The 16,215-nt window shown below is 40.1% G+C and overlaps 2 protein-coding genes across 2 annotated transcripts; one reads left to right on the top strand and one right to left on the bottom strand.

The window, feature by feature from the left end:
- Positions 1-572: 572 nt before the first annotated feature.
- LOC127371644 (bcl-2-like protein 1) lies at positions 573-3,727 on the top strand. The gene is made up of 3 exons (XM_051414573.1): positions 573-712; positions 1,313-1,963; positions 3,096-3,727. The coding sequence occupies exons 2-3, from the start codon at positions 1,442-1,444 to the stop codon at positions 3,234-3,236; spliced, it is 663 nt and encodes a 220-aa protein (XP_051270533.1). The 5' UTR covers positions 573-712; positions 1,313-1,441; the 3' UTR covers positions 3,237-3,727.
- Positions 3,728-7,341: 3,614 nt separating this feature from the next.
- On the bottom strand, positions 7,342-11,758 carry gata1a (GATA binding protein 1a). The gene is made up of 6 exons (XM_051415826.1): positions 11,596-11,758; positions 9,695-9,937; positions 9,099-9,605; positions 8,407-8,552; positions 8,141-8,266; positions 7,342-8,014 (listed from the first exon to the last, which is right to left on the bottom strand). The coding sequence occupies exons 2-6, from the start codon at positions 9,906-9,908 to the stop codon at positions 7,727-7,729; spliced, it is 1,281 nt and encodes a 426-aa protein (XP_051271786.1). The 5' UTR covers positions 9,909-9,937; positions 11,596-11,758; the 3' UTR covers positions 7,342-7,726.
- Between the last annotated feature and the right edge of the window lie 4,457 nt (positions 11,759-16,215).

Genomic DNA, 16,215 nt, shown 5'->3' with positions numbered 1-16,215 from the left:
TCTTGTGTAAATTTCAACAGGAAAGAAATGAAAGACAAGTTAAGCCAAAGTCTCAATTTGTAGTTCAATAGCTTTATAGGGAGCAGTTACAGGGAGAGAAAATGACATGCTTTTTATAAAAGTACATTTATGTTGGTGGATGTTATAAACTAGAAGTCCCATATAATTGAACTTATTCACGGCAGACTTCCACGTTTTGACATATTCTTTGACGTCTTCTTAAAATAGGCTGTATTTACAAGTGCTAGAACAGTAAAACACTGGAAACCTTTTACAAGCTAGGGGACTCCCATGAAGTTAATTGAAGTTAATTTTAAACTCACGCACGTCACATCTTTAATTAAGGTCCCACACTGTTGTAGTACGAATCTGAAACAATGGAAGCAGCTTTGGAGACTTGTGGATGTGACATTTACACACACACACACACACACACACACACACACACACACAAAGCTGTTCCAATGATTGTGCTTTCATTTCACTGGCCCTTCACGTCCAGTCTCTCCCCGGCGTTGATTGGTGCAGCGGCAGGAAGAGGCGGGACTTCCGGCTGGTACAGTAGCAGAATTGGCCAACCGCCAGCGTGCATCACTGTTCTGGTCTCAGAGTCTGCAGCTGCAAAAATGTCCATATTGTGTCTGCATTCACAACTACAGCTTTTAGTAACTCCTTAGCTGCACCCTCAAAGGGAAACAACCTTTCAGCAGTTGTAAGTATAGCTGTCAATAATGATTAGCTCATATCAGTCCCGTGGCTGTAGTTTGTTGTTGTTTTTGATGCGTTTCCTCGGGACTGTTAATAAACAGCTAACGTTAGTTAGCACCTAAAGCTAAAACCTGGTAGTATCTCCGTTGTAGCCAGAGCTGTCAGCAGTGGCAGGCTGGTATCTACACGCATATATTTGGCTTGATTTACATCGGAATGAGTTAATGTTACTATATTTCTCCTAATGCTGAGATAACAAGGCTGCGATTTAGCTAATGTTTGTTAGCTTATGGTTATTTTCAAATGTTTGCTACAGTTTCAGATTTCACTGGGATGGTACAAAAAGAGCCTGTTTCCATTATTTTCTAAAATAGGAAAATCTATCAGCTGATTACTGAAACATTTCACACATTTGTGTGCTAATGAAGGGCAGATATTTCAAAGCAATCTGTAATTAAACTGTATTACTCAAACATGATGATGTGGAGCCTACTGATGTTTTTTCATATCTTACAGAATTAAATGGAAACCAGTGGATGCTAAAACACTTAATGTTTGCTTACAGGCGTTAATGTCACTTTCTTTTATCCCTGTATGCTTCCAGGATGCTGTTAGCTGCAAGGTAAGGCGAAGAAGCTCTAATGTGACAGCTGACTGACTGAGAGGAATGGCAGGAGAGACCACAGGCTCTGATTAGACTGGCTGTGTGTTGGAGGTTCACAGTGTGGAAATAATGTCGTACAGTAACAGAGAGCTGGTGGAGTTCTTTATAAGCTATAAACTGTCTCAGAGGAACCACCCAACCTCTCTACTGAGGCCGGAGAATGCCGGTGAAAGGACTGAGGGAGACAAGGCCAACTCAGCTGCCAGAAACGGCTTGCTGGCCAGCAAGAACACAAGTGGCCAGCCGGGGACGTCTTCGTCCTCAGGCGCTGACATAGAGGCTGTAAAGGCAGCTCTTCGGGACTCGGCAGATGAGTTTGAACTGCTCTTCACGCAAGCGTTTAGTGACCTTTCCTCGCAGATTGACATCACTCCTGACACGGCCTACCACAGCTTTAAAAGCGTGATGGACGAGGTGTTCAAGGATGGAGTGAACTGGGGACGTATAGTGGGCCTGTTTGCCTTTGGCGGTGTACTGTGTGTAGAATGTGTCGAGAAAGATATGAGTGAGCTGGTTTCCCGCATCGCAGACTGGATGACCATGTACCTGGATGAGCACATCAGTCCGTGGATCCAGAGCCAAGGAGGATGGGTGAGTCAGCAGGGGATGAACTCAACCTGCAGCTTTATTTATGGTGCTGTGACTGTGTTTAGGGATGTGGTGATCTAATACAGATTGAGTATTGGCCTTGATGTGACCAATGCAATTTCTTTTTTTAAGTTGTTATAAAATTCTCTTATAAGTTACAATCAAGTTTGTAGTGCCACAGCAATCCTTGACCTCATGTTACTTTACATAAAAATGTTCCCCATGAGTTCCACGCAGTGATGTATTCATATTTTAAATGTGGGTAAAAAAAAGAGCACTGCTGTCGGATCAGTTTCAGTTTCTTTGAGCAATCTCAATGTTACGTTGAGATATTGGAATTTTCTTGAGTGAAAACAGTTCGATCGGTGCGTCCCTAACTGTGTTACACAACTTCGAAGAAAAACCCCTCTGAAAAGAAATCTACCTTTTTTGAGTATTTCATACTCACTGCCTGTTAGACTGTGTAACACAATTTTCATGCAGGACAGCAGCGGCAGTCAGCTTGGAGTCACAGCGGTTAGGAATTATTCCAAGGTGACTGAGAATAATGGCACAAAACGTCCCCAAAATGTCTCAACCTTCTCCTGCAGCATAGTAAACTTTTCTGCAGCTGATCTGTGTTTGATTCAACTTCTAAAAAGTTCTGGAGTTTTAAAATGATCAAGCACATCATAGGATTTCATTAGCCTTCTTAAGTAAATAATATATTGAGCTTAAATAGCAGTCCCAAAACATGTATATAAGAAAAAGAAAAAGAATGATACACATATGCACATACAGTATATACATAGATACCCTTACACTGTATTTACTTACTTGATACATACATATTAAATATTAATCTAAAGCAGGTAAATATATATTTAAAAGTTAATACTAACAGCGTTTGTCCACCCAGACTGAAGACAAACATTGCACTCGTGCAGAATGATTATCTGATATGTTGCAGTTTTGTAGGAAACCACTTTCATATTTGAAAAACATTTTTTAAGGGATATGAATACGTACAGTTTTGTGCAAAGGGGCAAAAGTGCCAATATTTTTGACCACAACTGATGATTACTTCTTTTCATGTGGATGGAAAGAACCAAGACAATGTCTAATAACAAAATCTCTCATGTTTTTTTGTGTGCAGGACTGCTTTGCTGAGGTTTTTGGGCGAGACGCCGCCGCAGAAGCGAGGAGATCTCGGGAGACTCTGAGTAGATGGCTGCTAATTGGGGTGGCGCTGCTAATGGGAGCTGTGGTCGGGGTTCTCATTGCTAAGAAACATTGAAGGCGCTGCATCTTGTTCACCGCGGCACACCCTGTGTAATGCCAACAAAAGTAAAACTAAATAGTTGATGTTTACAAAAAGCCTAGTCCGCTTGTGCACTGACAGAATGTGGATGGCTGAAGCAGATTGTGAGAGTATTCATAACGTGTAGCTTGGTGAGCTGTTATACTTCTCACCCCACTTTGTCCTGTGTCTTTTATTTTTTTAACACACAGCAGAGATTTTCAGTTGTTACTCTCCGGACTGGAAGTGCTTTAAATGAACCTGATAAGCTAAGAGACATTGAAACATATTCAGCTGGTTTGATGAGACTGCTTATTTTTATTTTGCCCTTTGTGCGTTATCCAAGGACCAATTTTTACTACTTACAAACTGACAGCTGACAGAGAATATAAGTTATATTTCCTTTTCACTGTGTAATGCTCAGCTCATTTTGTTCGCTGTACTGGAGTTTTAAGCATGCTTCAAAAAAATAAATATATTTATGTTTTTCTAGTGTCTTCTTTATTTTGTTTGTAGTATTGAGTGCCTGAAACAGCTAATGTTAAAGTGTACACACGCACACACACACACACACACACACACACACACACACACACACAAACACACACACACATCAGCAGTGCACTGTCAATCCCACAAACTGTAACTGTACAAAATATCTACCATAGGACTCATGGGACTGTCAAATGTTCCTGTTACAATTTCTCATTTATTACTTTTAGAAAAATATTAGATTGCATTGAAACTCATTCAGTTTTTTGATCATCAGACTAGAAAAGTGCATTGTGAGCCCAAAATGTCAGAGGGAACAGATTTTTATCATAAATAGATTATTTTAACAGGAGGAGATGCATAGTCAAGATTGTCTTAACAACTGATGCTTTATCTCGTGTTGTAATGCTTGCACACTGACTCCAAACAAAAGAAATATTTTAATGGACAGTGTTTCAATCCCAGATGGATCTTGGTCAGGTCAAAATGGTTACTAAGCCCATATACAATATAATAGTATATACTAATACGCAATAAATACATCAAACATATCACTGTGCTGAGTTATATAAAAGGACATTCAAATATAATGATGGAAATCCTAAATATATTAAACTAGATGAACTCCACTCATATCCATTATATTATTTAATAAACATGTATGTTATGAAGACTATACAAGAAGCTGTACCCAAAATGTGTCTAAAAATGAATCGTTGCTCTTGGTAGCGTCAATGGAAGTGTCAATTTATATTCAGTTCAGCTCCATCATAATATGCATCAACAATGTACATCACTATATGAACTACACATATATACGTGTGTTATCTCTAAACTGCAGTGTTCAGGGTTTTACATCCTGTGACAGTTTGGTCAAAAAACTGGAGCTGCTGCAGTGTTAGGTTGTTACCTTGTGGGGGCGCGTGTGTATCACGTTTCAAAAGGAGAATCTACATGAAGCAATGGTAGTTGCTTTTGGTTATTACTTTTATTCTCCCTGTAGATGTAACAGTGTGGTGCTGACAAGGGTTCTGTTAGAAATGCATCAGTGACCTCCTTCAGGAAAGCTGTTGTTTGAAATGACAACAAAAATATAAATTTGCCCAAAGATGATTATTATCTATCATATAGAATCTCCCAGACTGTCAACGATAAAACAACTCATTATCAAATCACTTGCCTCCCCATAATAACAGTCTATAGTACAACTAAGGACACTGAACAACTGCAGGATAAAATAGGCTGAATGGGAAAAGAGACAAAGACCAAAGGAACAAGAGTGAGAAGGACACTAACGGATGGCCTTGTGAGCAGGCCTGTGGTTGCTAATCTATCCCTGGCATTTGTTGCCATTTCCCCAGAGCAGAGCTGGCGGAGGCAGCAGATAAACAGCAGATAGAGACAGTTAAGGAAAAGAGAATAAATTATGGATGTGCTTGCCAAATCATCCTAATTTCATGTCTTTACACTTGTTTCATATTTGTTTTACTACTTCTGATCATTCTTGAGGAGGGAAATAAAGTGGAATTTTAAGGTTTCTCTGCAATAGAGTGTTTTAGTGATTTCTGCCTCAGAGTTAGTTTATCTCCAAAGCACTCAGGGGAGTGACTGTGTCTGTGTGTGTGTGTGTATGTGTGTGTTTGTGTGTATCATGCAGTGTCAAGAGTGGGTGGCGTGCCCAGATGTTCATAGGGCTGTGCTCACGAAGCTGAAACCGAATGCATAAATGAAAGTCTTATTTCTCCCTCAAGTCTGCAGTGAAGCATGGACAAATCTGCTGTGAAAACACACACAGTGGCGTGTGTGTGATTATTTATAGATTTGTCTCAAGTCAAGCGTTCTGTGTGTCCCCAAAGATTATATAACCTGACTGGATTCATTTGACCTAATCATGACATATTGATTTTGAAACTGTGGATGAACTCTTTTGAGCAAACAAATGGAGTTCATCTACCTGCAGCAGTGCCTTCAGATGACGCCATGGATTTATTTGTCTGTCATAACTCTTTCTGGTGTCACGTCTGAAAGTGCTCACGGTGCCCCTCGCTGACTAACTGACAGGGAGTGTAAGAGTGGCGGTGCCAGCAGCAGGTGGATGGTTTGGGGTCTGTGGCCTCAGTGATAACATATCAGTCATCCCCCAGTCCTGAGTGAGCAACCCCAGCCCTGCTGCTCAGCATAAAGAAATACACTGCACATAAATACACTGTACCTCTGCCTGAATGTCAATACTGAGGGAATGAAAACACATTTAATGTTTCTTCACGTCATATTTTCAGTTGTCATTTATTGCAAAATCCTTTCAAATAAGTTTTCTTTAATAGTCAAATCCCAGACATGGACACGAGTTGGATCAATGTGAAACAGTTATCTCTGTTGCATTGAGTGGGATTATCTGCATATAAACAATCACAGAATCCAGCATGTCTGAAAATTAAAATGTCGGCACTACAACATAAGTGACCCTGACATCTACATAGAAAGTAAAACCAATTCTGAAAAAGTCAGTTTTGAGTATTTACGGTATTTATGTATTTTACTCCACTGCATTTTTTACAATATAAATATTGTACTTTTTACTCAGCAATATTTATTTTTCATCTATAGCTTTTAGTAACTTTTCAGATTAATATTTTTCAAACATGACATATGATCAGCTAATTGCAGATTAAGATAGCAGACAGCGTGTTCCAGCTCCAAGTTGATCTGCTGCAACATTAAAATGCTCCTTACATGTTCATGCATTAGTAACGGTTAACTTTTAATCTAATATATAATATTGTCTCTGACACGTTGAATTTTGCTTATAATAAATACTTTTACATTTGACACTTTAAGTATATATAATAGTGAATAGTAGACGTTTTTCTTGTGGTTATGTTTTAATTTGAGGCTATGTAGAAGCTGTGGCAACACATTTCCTGGAAAGGACAATAAAATATATCTATTTATCTATATTTTGCTGGTTATACTTTAACTTTAAAGACTCACAATCGAGTATTTTAATTTGGTGGTATAAATGGAGATATTGCTTCTTTTATGTAAGTACAGGACCTGAATAATTCTTCCACTGCCGTTCATTAACTATATTTATCAAACTAATGACATAAACACAGTTCATCTCAAGGCATTCATCTTTAGTCTTCAGACTACAATTAGATGTTCTTTTACTGTCAAGATACATGTATTGCAACGTATCATTACTAAGCAAGTTCTCTGTAGCCTCTGACATTTGCATTCAAGCATGAGTGGAAATTCTGCACAGGAAAAAAGTCCCCTTTAAGAGCATACAAATAGTGATGAGTAATAAAAAAAAAACATGACCTTGTCTGTGTGTGTTTAAACTTGAAACGCACTTAACTGGCAGTGCTGGTCTAAATATAAAACCCTGGTGTAAGTGTTGCACTTTAGTTGAATGTTTGTCACTTCTGCAGAATGGAGAATTTGCATACATGTACAATTACACTGTCAAAGTGGAACGCTGACTGTACAAAGAGACTATTATACCTGAGCAGGGGAGTACAATAACAGCACTCAGGAGGCTTCACTGTGGTCAGTCTCTGAGCTGAACGGATGAGCTGAGAATTCAAATGACATCAAAAACAGAGCCTTCAGTCACACATTTTATTATTTTCTCTGTAGAGTTTCAATATGGTAATATCATACAAATACAAATTTGCAAATACAAAACAGACCTGTGTAACACAAAACCAAAACATAATTTCACATTATGAATAACAGAAGAGGGATTAAGACTTGGATATGGCAGTGAAATCAGATTTGTGTTTGTTTGTATTTACAGCTGAAACAATTCCCTTATCTGATTTCAAACAAGCACTTGATCAACGTGAATTGGTGCTTCCCCCTAAAATACAGTGAAAAAACACATTCACGTGACATCCTGTGTAGAAACACATATGTACAAATTCCCACGAATGACTGGCAAGCAAGCGAGATTCCTAAATACACAGCTTTCAGGGGCCTGTTTTGTCATTTCACACCAGTGTGGGCACCATGCCAGAGTTGAGGTGGTGTGTGTAGGGTAGGGAGGCGGAGGGATGCAGGGGAGATTGTGTTGTGATAAGGTGCGGTGTGTGGCTGTAGGTGAGGAGAGTCCCGGGGCCGAGGGAAAAAGGCCCACCGCTGCCGTCCAGGGAGGATGGCTGAGTCACCTCTGAGTACTGCTCAAACATGGCGACCTTCTTGCTCTTCTTATTCTTGTTGGACACTTTTCTGTTCCGTGTCTGAATGCCGTCCTTCTTCATGGTGAGGGGTCGGTTGACCTGGGGGAAAAAATACATCACCTTCTTAGAATTTTTATTTACAAGCACTTTTTACTCTGGGTAAATTGGGCAGCAGTTTACTGATTTAAAAAAATAATAATAATATAGCTATGAGTTTTATCTCACATTGTGCAGTTTAAAGTAGAGTCCACACGCGTTACACACAGGCTCTCCATTGGCGTTGCGTCTCCACAGTGTCGTTGTGCTTGTGTGACAGTTGGCACACAGTGTGCCTGCCCGCTTGCTGACAATCTGAAACGCAGAAAAGAAATCATCAGTGTTTTTTAACTGTTTTGGCTATGATTGATTCTTTTCTGAATACTTCACAAAGCAAATATTGTGTCCTTATCCACCCAGATAGGTGTGTGAGTGTGTGTCTCAATGGGTCGCACCAGTCTCTTCTTGGGTCGGATTAGTGGTCTGTTCTGGCCGTTCATCTTGTGGTACAGTCCACAGGCGTTGCACAGGTAGTGGCCTGTACCATCCCGACGCCACAGTGGGGTAGCTGTGGCTCCACAGTTAACACACTCTCTGGCCTCTGTTCAAAATGAGAAGTACATCGTTGTCACTGCACATGTAGCATTTTGTTATTGTTACAAAATGCTACATGTGCATTTCATTCTTGCTGAAATAGAGGCTATATTTGGAACAGTCTTCAAAAACACATTTAATGTACAAATGTCTTGAAAGGAGTCAGTGAATATGAGAATAGTTAATATCTCATCACTGTATGAAATTCTTTATATGAGTATTTCACTTCAATTCCAACCATCAGCCTGTGCTGCATTTTTTCCACCCTTTCCTGTCTATCTTCACCTGTCCTATCAACGTAAAGGCATAAAAAGCCCCCAAAAAATTCTTCTTTCTGAGCACTCTAAGAACTTGTCATCCACGTCGGCTTAAAAGTCGAGACTGAGATTTTGTAACTTTTGGAGTTTGACCATTGACCTTTCTATGGCCATGGAAGGTCATATGATAGGACTGAAAGAAGAATAAACTTCCAATGTAAATGTCTTCATTTTTAGATTTACAGACTGATCTGTTATATAGTAAAATTATAGAAAATGACAAATCTTATCCTCACCTGGAGTGGATATCCGCATCTTATTGTGGAGTTTAGGCGAGTATGAGGGACTAATCCAGGCTCCAGGGCTGGAGTAGAGGGCAGCAGAGTTGTAGTCTTGTGGACCCGTCATGTAGGAGCTGTAGGGGCTCAACATGTGTGGGTGGGAGTGGGATGATGGAGTGTATACACTCCCAGCAGCAGGGGTCAGGTTCAGAAAACTGCTGCTGGACCCCAACCCTCCCAGCGGGCTCAGGCGCTCGGCCTTCAGGGCCTCCTGAAGCCGGGGGCTCTCTCTGCCCTCTCTGCTCGGAGACAAGTATCCGTCCCTGGAGGTGGTGAAAGAGGAGGTGACGCCGGGGGTGTAGAGAGACGTCGGGGTGTGTGAGTGCAGAGGGTTTTTGGTGAGGGGGGTGCTGCTCCAGGTGGAGACCGGGGGGTTGTAGGGTGAGCTCAGGGAGTGGCTGCCCCCCCCATCCAGCAGCTGGAGGTTGCTGAGGAGGCTCGGCGAGGAGAACACCTGACGAACTTTAGAGAGGGGAACAGAATAAAGTCAGATCATTATTTGGAAGGTGGATAAGAAGATGGATTTGATAGGTGACAGTGGGAGCACTGACCCGAGCTGTGTCTGTAGGTGGACGGTGCTCGGCTGTGGCTTGGGTTAGAGAAGAAAGAGGGCAGGCTGGTGTAGTCTGGGTCCTGGTTGGAGAAGAAGGCCTCTCCCTCTTCTCCCGGAGGCAGCAGGCCGGGCCCAGAAGAGAAACCGGCGAGAGGATCTGAGCTGAGCAGAGCCGGGGACACCCAGTGGGACTGCTCTGACGAATCCTCCATGGTGGTAGAAAATACCTCAACCTAGAGCACTACCATAGAAGGGATGTAAGATATCTACAGTGCTATTGTATCTAATGCATCCTCTCAGGGTCACTTTTCAAAAACTGAAAGCAGGTATTTTTGTTTGTCGTAAAAATCATCATTCCACAATGAACAGTTTCTGATTTGCTGTAACTTTGATTGAAGCAGATAATTCATAATGACTCGTCTAGCTTGAAGTTATCAGGGACAAGATCTCTCGACAGCAAGCTCCTTTAAACTTCCTTTTCTAGGAAAAGGAAGTTAAATAGTGGCTGAAAGTAAAAACTAAAAATAAATGGGTCTATAATTGTTGTGATGCAGCCAGTGACCAAACGGTTACTAAGTGGCCTTTCTACAAGAGGTGTGCCAGTTAGAAGAATGCAAAAGATATGCCCCCAGGGACACCCTACAGGCCAAACAGCACACCTCTCCAACTAAGAAAAAAAAAAAACTTGCTGTGTTTGTGGGCAGATTTCCTAAGTGAGAGTGTTGACAGAAACCTCAGCCACACTGCTTAGAAGATTATGTGGCATTTTCACAGCAGTCTTCTGAATTTGCGTGTTCTTATCAAGTAATTGCTCAGTGGTGGTATCTTTTCACAACTTTTTTAGTTCCATTCAAGAATAACTATTGTGAGTTGTGATAAAAGGTTTAGTCCTTGAAATGAAAATTTAAAAATGACTGCTTTGCTGAAAACTGAGTGAAACTTGTGAGAGAATTGAAAATTGCAATAATAGACGAGGCCACTCTCGCTTCATATCTTTAGAGGAAAGAGAAGAGGAAAGACAAGAGGCTGATAGTGTCTGATAAAGTCTGAGAAAATCTGATAGACGGCATTATTATAATGCTAAATATATCCCGCTCCACCGATACACCGATGGCCCTAATCTCATCTGATTAATAGAAATCTGTAGAAAGACTAGAAATGTGACAAATGTAAAAACACAGCAGAGAGGGATACATCATGCCATGGTGAGCCGATCAGATCAGATTGTACTGAGAAAATTAAAATAGGCGGCAATAATGACATTGACATATATTTAATCCTTTTAGCTGCTTTTCAGATTTAAGCGTCACACAGGAACGTCTTTAATTAACTTTAAGTTTAATTATTACCCTAATTGAGAGGGCATTTAGTACAGCTGTTTTTTTCAATACTTATCCAGAGATGTAACATAAACTGGATGAGATATTTAATTGGATATAAATTTGATATAATTTGACCCCAAGTCACCTAAAAGCATGATGATTACTATGATAATTGATCCAAATTAATTTGATCACTCAGTTAAATTAAACATTCAAATATGTTGAAGAAAAAAAAAAACAAATAGAAACAAATGAATAACTGAAAAATGATTTAAAAAAATAGAGAAATAAAAATAGAAATCTAAATAAAACACTTAATTCTAACAGAAACGGTCCATTTCACTGAGAAGGCCACTTCATCGACCCAAAGCAAAGTCCTCACCTCTCATGTGTCCACAAGTCACTGCCAATCAAGCAATAAATGACCTGATGTGATATTAAACCTCACCAATGAATGTCTCAAATGCACAAATATGCTTTCATAAGCCAGATATTCTATACTAAATCAACTGGATCATATACTGGTGTCTAGTGACGAATGAGACCAACAGGAGAGAAAGAGCCAGGGGTCACCTACCTGAGGGGATGTCACAGATGAACGAGGGGAGCAGCAGGACTCGGGGTCAAAGTTATGCAGCCAGGTGGAAAGTGGCACAGCTCGTGTGTCTACCTCAGTATGGGCTGATGGCTACAAGAACTACTTCTCCAACCACCAGCGAAGTTTAGGGCTAAGAGACAGTCCGTGGGAGGGGTTGGGGACAAACTTTTTGAAAGACACACCTCTTTGGTCCAGAGAGAAAAAACTTGTGTGTGGGCAGATGTGACATATTTACAACTCAACTGAATGTAAAAAAAATGATGTACAACTGTGTAATTTCTCTAAGTGTATTACAAATACTGTGTCTTATCAAAGGCTTTTGGTATCTGAAGCAAGTGGGAAAGGTGAAGGTGTCGGCTTCAAATCTTGGTTCCTCTTCCTTTGTGGCTGTGTGTGCTGGTAGTGTAGTATTGATAACAATGTTTGTATCTCTGGTGACTTCCACAGAGAAGGAACCACATATAAAATGCACATCAGCCCCCAAACAAAGCCATTATCAAACAGTTAAGTTCACCTGATAGATAGACCGGGTTCATTACAGATACATAAAACTAATGTAAAAGACATCATACAGCTGGCACAGTGAGCATGCAGGATGGGTGCTTTTTGTCTGTTGATGAAATGTGCATACGGCCCCTGATAAGGCCAAGCCCACATGGAAAAGAGACGACAGACATTTGAACAAAGCAGATATAAAATGCAAAGACACAATTTCTTTGTGGTCCAGCAAAGCTTAGAGTGGAACACAGTAATGCAAATTGGGAAAGGAGCTGCAATCATGGGGGAGAGATATGGTCTGGACAAGGCCTGGCTGCGCACAAGCCCGGCACTGTCCCAGTCATTTGATAGTCAAAGCAGCTCCCCAACTTTCCTCTCTCTTTGTTCATATACAGTTTTCAGGGAAATCAGGGGAGAAAAACAGTTGGGAAGAGGCCTTTTTTAATTTCCAACACTGGGCCTTTTCCCTTTTACTTAAGAACCTGCAGCACGTACATTACTCATATGTCCTTATAAGGTAGTGAGGGGCAGATAAACTGCATCAGTTAGGCCAGATGCAAATCAGTATACAACCATCATAACTGTGGCTTAAAATTGCAATTGAGTCTCCCATTTCCCTAAACTTTTCCCCCTTTCTACAGTTGCTTGGCATTAAATTCTCATGCTGCGCCAACAAAAACAAACTATCGTAAAGTCAGCAAGGTGGTTCTCAAGTTCATCAGGGCCTTAGCTGCCATGAGGACACTGGGCTCATGCCCTTAGTATTTGGGGGAATCTGGGTGATTTAGAAACCTTTTATTTTTTTTGTGGAAATCAGGTGTTTCAGCACCCTTATGTCAATTATATTGTCATATAAATCATAATGAGATCTATACTTATATATTATTATATATAAATATTTGTATGTCTGTGTCTGTGTAAGCACATTGAGAGCAATGAAAAACCAGAGTCAAATACCTTGTATGTGTACACAGTTGGGGAATAAAACTGATTCTGATAAAAAAATAAAACATTTCTGTCACTTTTTAAGACGTGTCAAATAGTATAATTGGAAAACTACTGGCTGACCTGTTTCCCAACCAAATCAGGCAAAAACCCTGACTTCTTATCACCTCAGTATTTCTAAAATCAGGGCTATAGCCCTGTTCTTCATCCCCTTTATGAGGCATTTAAATGCATTCCCAGGGAATTCAGAGGGTTTAGACCATTGAACGTTTTTGGTGGTGATGATGATTGTTTTATTAACTCTGGTTGATGTATTTACTGCATGATTGCAAGGAGGCTATTGGTGGTACAGTTTGGCCACAATTATATAGACAGAGTGTTGAAAGGTGGCAGGACGCAACAGGTCAAAGATGGGAGATAGCACTTATACAACTGTAACATCCCTCGTACTATTCATGTTCCATGATGGTTTATGGATATAGACTTCAGGTTCAAGTAATGTCAACTGAAAACCAAATTTGCCTGTATGTATAAATGTGTCTGACAGACTGGGAACCTGTGCAGGATTTAGCCTGCCTCTTGCTCAGTGCATGCTGGGAAGGCTCTAGTTTCCACAGAGTGTAAATATATGGAAAGATGGTTGGTGCTGCTAATTTCTTGTGCTATCTAGTACTTCAGTTTATCCCTCTTTTCACTCACTTTATGCACTAGTCTCCACAGAGTTTCCTTTGAGGGATTGATTTAGAATGAAACTAAACTGCTCATGTAAATGAGAGTGATATTATGAGTGAAATTAGGGCTCAGTGGTGGCAGTGTGGACAGCTGGGCAGGGATGTGGCTGCTGCCACTGCGCGAGCGGGCTGCTCTGCCCTGATAAGAGGTTATCAAGATGAAAGGAGGAGGCCAGGAATTACAGGCCCGCCGCTCGCTGTCATACAGCAGTACAGACAGATGCACAGACGTACAGGACATTGCAGCACGTCTGTGGTCGTGCCATGTAACTCATAAGCCTGCATACAGACACACACACACACACAACACGCCTACTCTGTTGACAGTATCTCGACAGAAGCAGCTGGAGCTGACATTGGAACGTCTTGTAGGACAGTTGGGAGGTTGTGTAAGCCCGTTACAGCCTGGTGATGGATGGTGTTGTGTGTCACTAGTGGACTTTGGGGAAAGCTTTCTAATTCCCAAGAAACAGGCTTCTGTGTAGGCGGTGGTCTTATCTCTACCACACAGGGCTGCAGCGACATACCCAGGAGAGCGCTCTCTCTCTCTCTCTCTCTCTCTCTCTCTCTCTCACACACACACACACACACACACACACACACACACACACACACTCCGTTGTTGTTTAGTTTTACCCCCTTTTTCTCATCAGTTACTTGCATTTTTAGTCAACAAAGAATAACTAGTATCCATGTAGCTTACATCTTAGCCCACAGCTCTGATCTGCATGTGATGTTATGTGTGTCATGCAGTGTATGAGTGTGTGTGTCTCTGCAATGACTAATAAAGTTAGGTGAGTGGCCAGAGCTTGCCACTCTAGAGCTACTCACTGTGATATCATAGTTTTTTATATTGCTGATTTTGAGTAATCTCAGTACTCTGCTGCAACTCAACAGGACACAGATATTCAAAAGCATGGAAGCATTACCTCAGTGTAGGTAACTGCAATAGTGTTTCTCTTTTTTAACTTTCAGATTCATTTGTTTTCAGCGCAGCAGACTGTTTTTATTTCTTGTTGAACTTCAGTGTTTTGTTGATCATTTTACATATTATGCATGTTAAGTTATGTACAGTGTATTGTACCTCTTTATGTACATGTCTGTGATCTTTAATCCTACAATGCTTTATAGTATTATTGATCTCTTAACATCCAAGTTGCTTTAAGCTTGTTTAAAATCATCTTCCACTTTATCTGACAATATCATATACTGTATAAGAAACATTCAATTCATATTTTTTATTGGGATATTTGTTTAGTGTTATACTAAAGGTTTTAACAACAGTTACATTAAAAGTATTTATGAAGTCAGATTAATTAAAATGTGTTATGTATCACTTGAGAGCAAAAGCTGAAACATCACAATGCATAATGTGAGTTAATATGTGTATTTGAACTTTTGGTGTTGCATTCCCTGCTAACATAGCGTCACATTAAGTTTAAAAACAGACAGTGAACAACAGTGAATCAGTAGGTAACACCACCTGAGAACTGAAAGAAAACCCTGGAAGAAAGGTGAATCACCTGAGGACTATACTGCCCTCTGGTGGAAATGATCCAGTATCATCTACAGTAGATTACATGTTCAGTGTTTTTTTTTAAATTACAAACTACTGTTTTACAGTGTAGTTAAAGACCACTGTGCCCACTTTATTTAAGTAAATCAAGAAGAAAATTGCCTTTTTTATTTTACTTACTTTTTTTGGTCAATTAATGCACACTAGAAGTATTTTACATAATATGAAACTCTGGAGCAACAGTCTTAGATTAGGTATTAAATAAAGCTATTTTTTTTATGTTTTTATTTCCACAGCACAATCAGCTGCTTCTGTTTATACCAGCTTTATTGAAAATGTAATTCACAGTTATGACAAGTTACCATATCCATTTACAAAATAACAGAACAAAATAAAATCCAAGAAAGAAGAAGAAAATAATCTATCTATGTTTATGTGTGTTTTTGCATTATGAGGTTATTAATTTTACATCTCTGCTTTATTCCTTATTTTGACTGGTCTGTAGGTTGTGACTCAGACAGGGCAGAGGTCAGCTGTGTGCCAACCAGACTAATCAGCTGTCACATGGTGCCTTCAAGGGCCGTTTAAAAACTGTAATAATAACAGAGAAAATAAACAAAGCAGAGTGACACTTGCGGTAATCATTCACACTTAAGTCTTTTAAATTAAGCATTAGCCACAAACATGTAACCTTTTCAATGAAATACGCTGAGGATGCTGAAATTATTTTTTGGGGGCATTTTGGAGTTGTGGGAACATAGATGGACCGTTAATTGGCTCATTCTAGTATTTTTAGACTCAATATGATTAAATCTGAGTTTTTGGCCAACAGTGAGGGTTCCCCTTTTCCCCATGAGAAATGTATTCCTGGCATTGTACTAGAGGGCTCTCAAACAGCCTTTGGACTTT

This window comes from Dicentrarchus labrax, unplaced genomic scaffold (genome assembly GCF_905237075.1).
Source record: "Dicentrarchus labrax unplaced genomic scaffold, dlabrax2021, whole genome shotgun sequence".
Lineage (NCBI taxonomy): Eukaryota > Metazoa > Chordata > Actinopteri > Moronidae > Dicentrarchus > Dicentrarchus labrax.
The sequence above is the reverse complement of the archived record's forward strand: the minus strand, read 5'-3'. Positions and strand labels throughout refer to the sequence as shown.

What these genes read in the sequence shown, in the direction of transcription:
- gata1a (XM_051415826.1), bottom strand. Translation starts at nt 9,908, where the DNA reads ATGGAGGATTCGTCAGAGCAGTCCCACTGGGTGTCCCCGGCTCTGCTC. An exon ending in CACCTACAGACACAGCTCGG is followed by an intron (nt 9,606 to 9,694) that starts GTCAGTGCTCCC and finishes CCCTCTCTAAAG; the next exon opens with TTCGTCAGGTGTTCTCCTCG. An exon ending in GATGCGGATATCCACTCCAG is followed by an intron (nt 8,553 to 9,098) that starts GTGAGGATAAGA and finishes CATTTTGAACAG; the next exon opens with AGGCCAGAGAGTGTGTTAAC.
- LOC127371644 (XM_051414573.1), top strand. Translation starts at nt 1,442, where the DNA reads ATGTCGTACAGTAACAGAGAGCTGGTGGAGTTCTTTATAAGCTATAAA. An exon ending in TCCAGAGCCAAGGAGGATGG is followed by an intron (nt 1,964 to 3,095) that starts GTGAGTCAGCAG and finishes TTTTGTGTGCAG; the next exon opens with GACTGCTTTGCTGAGGTTTT.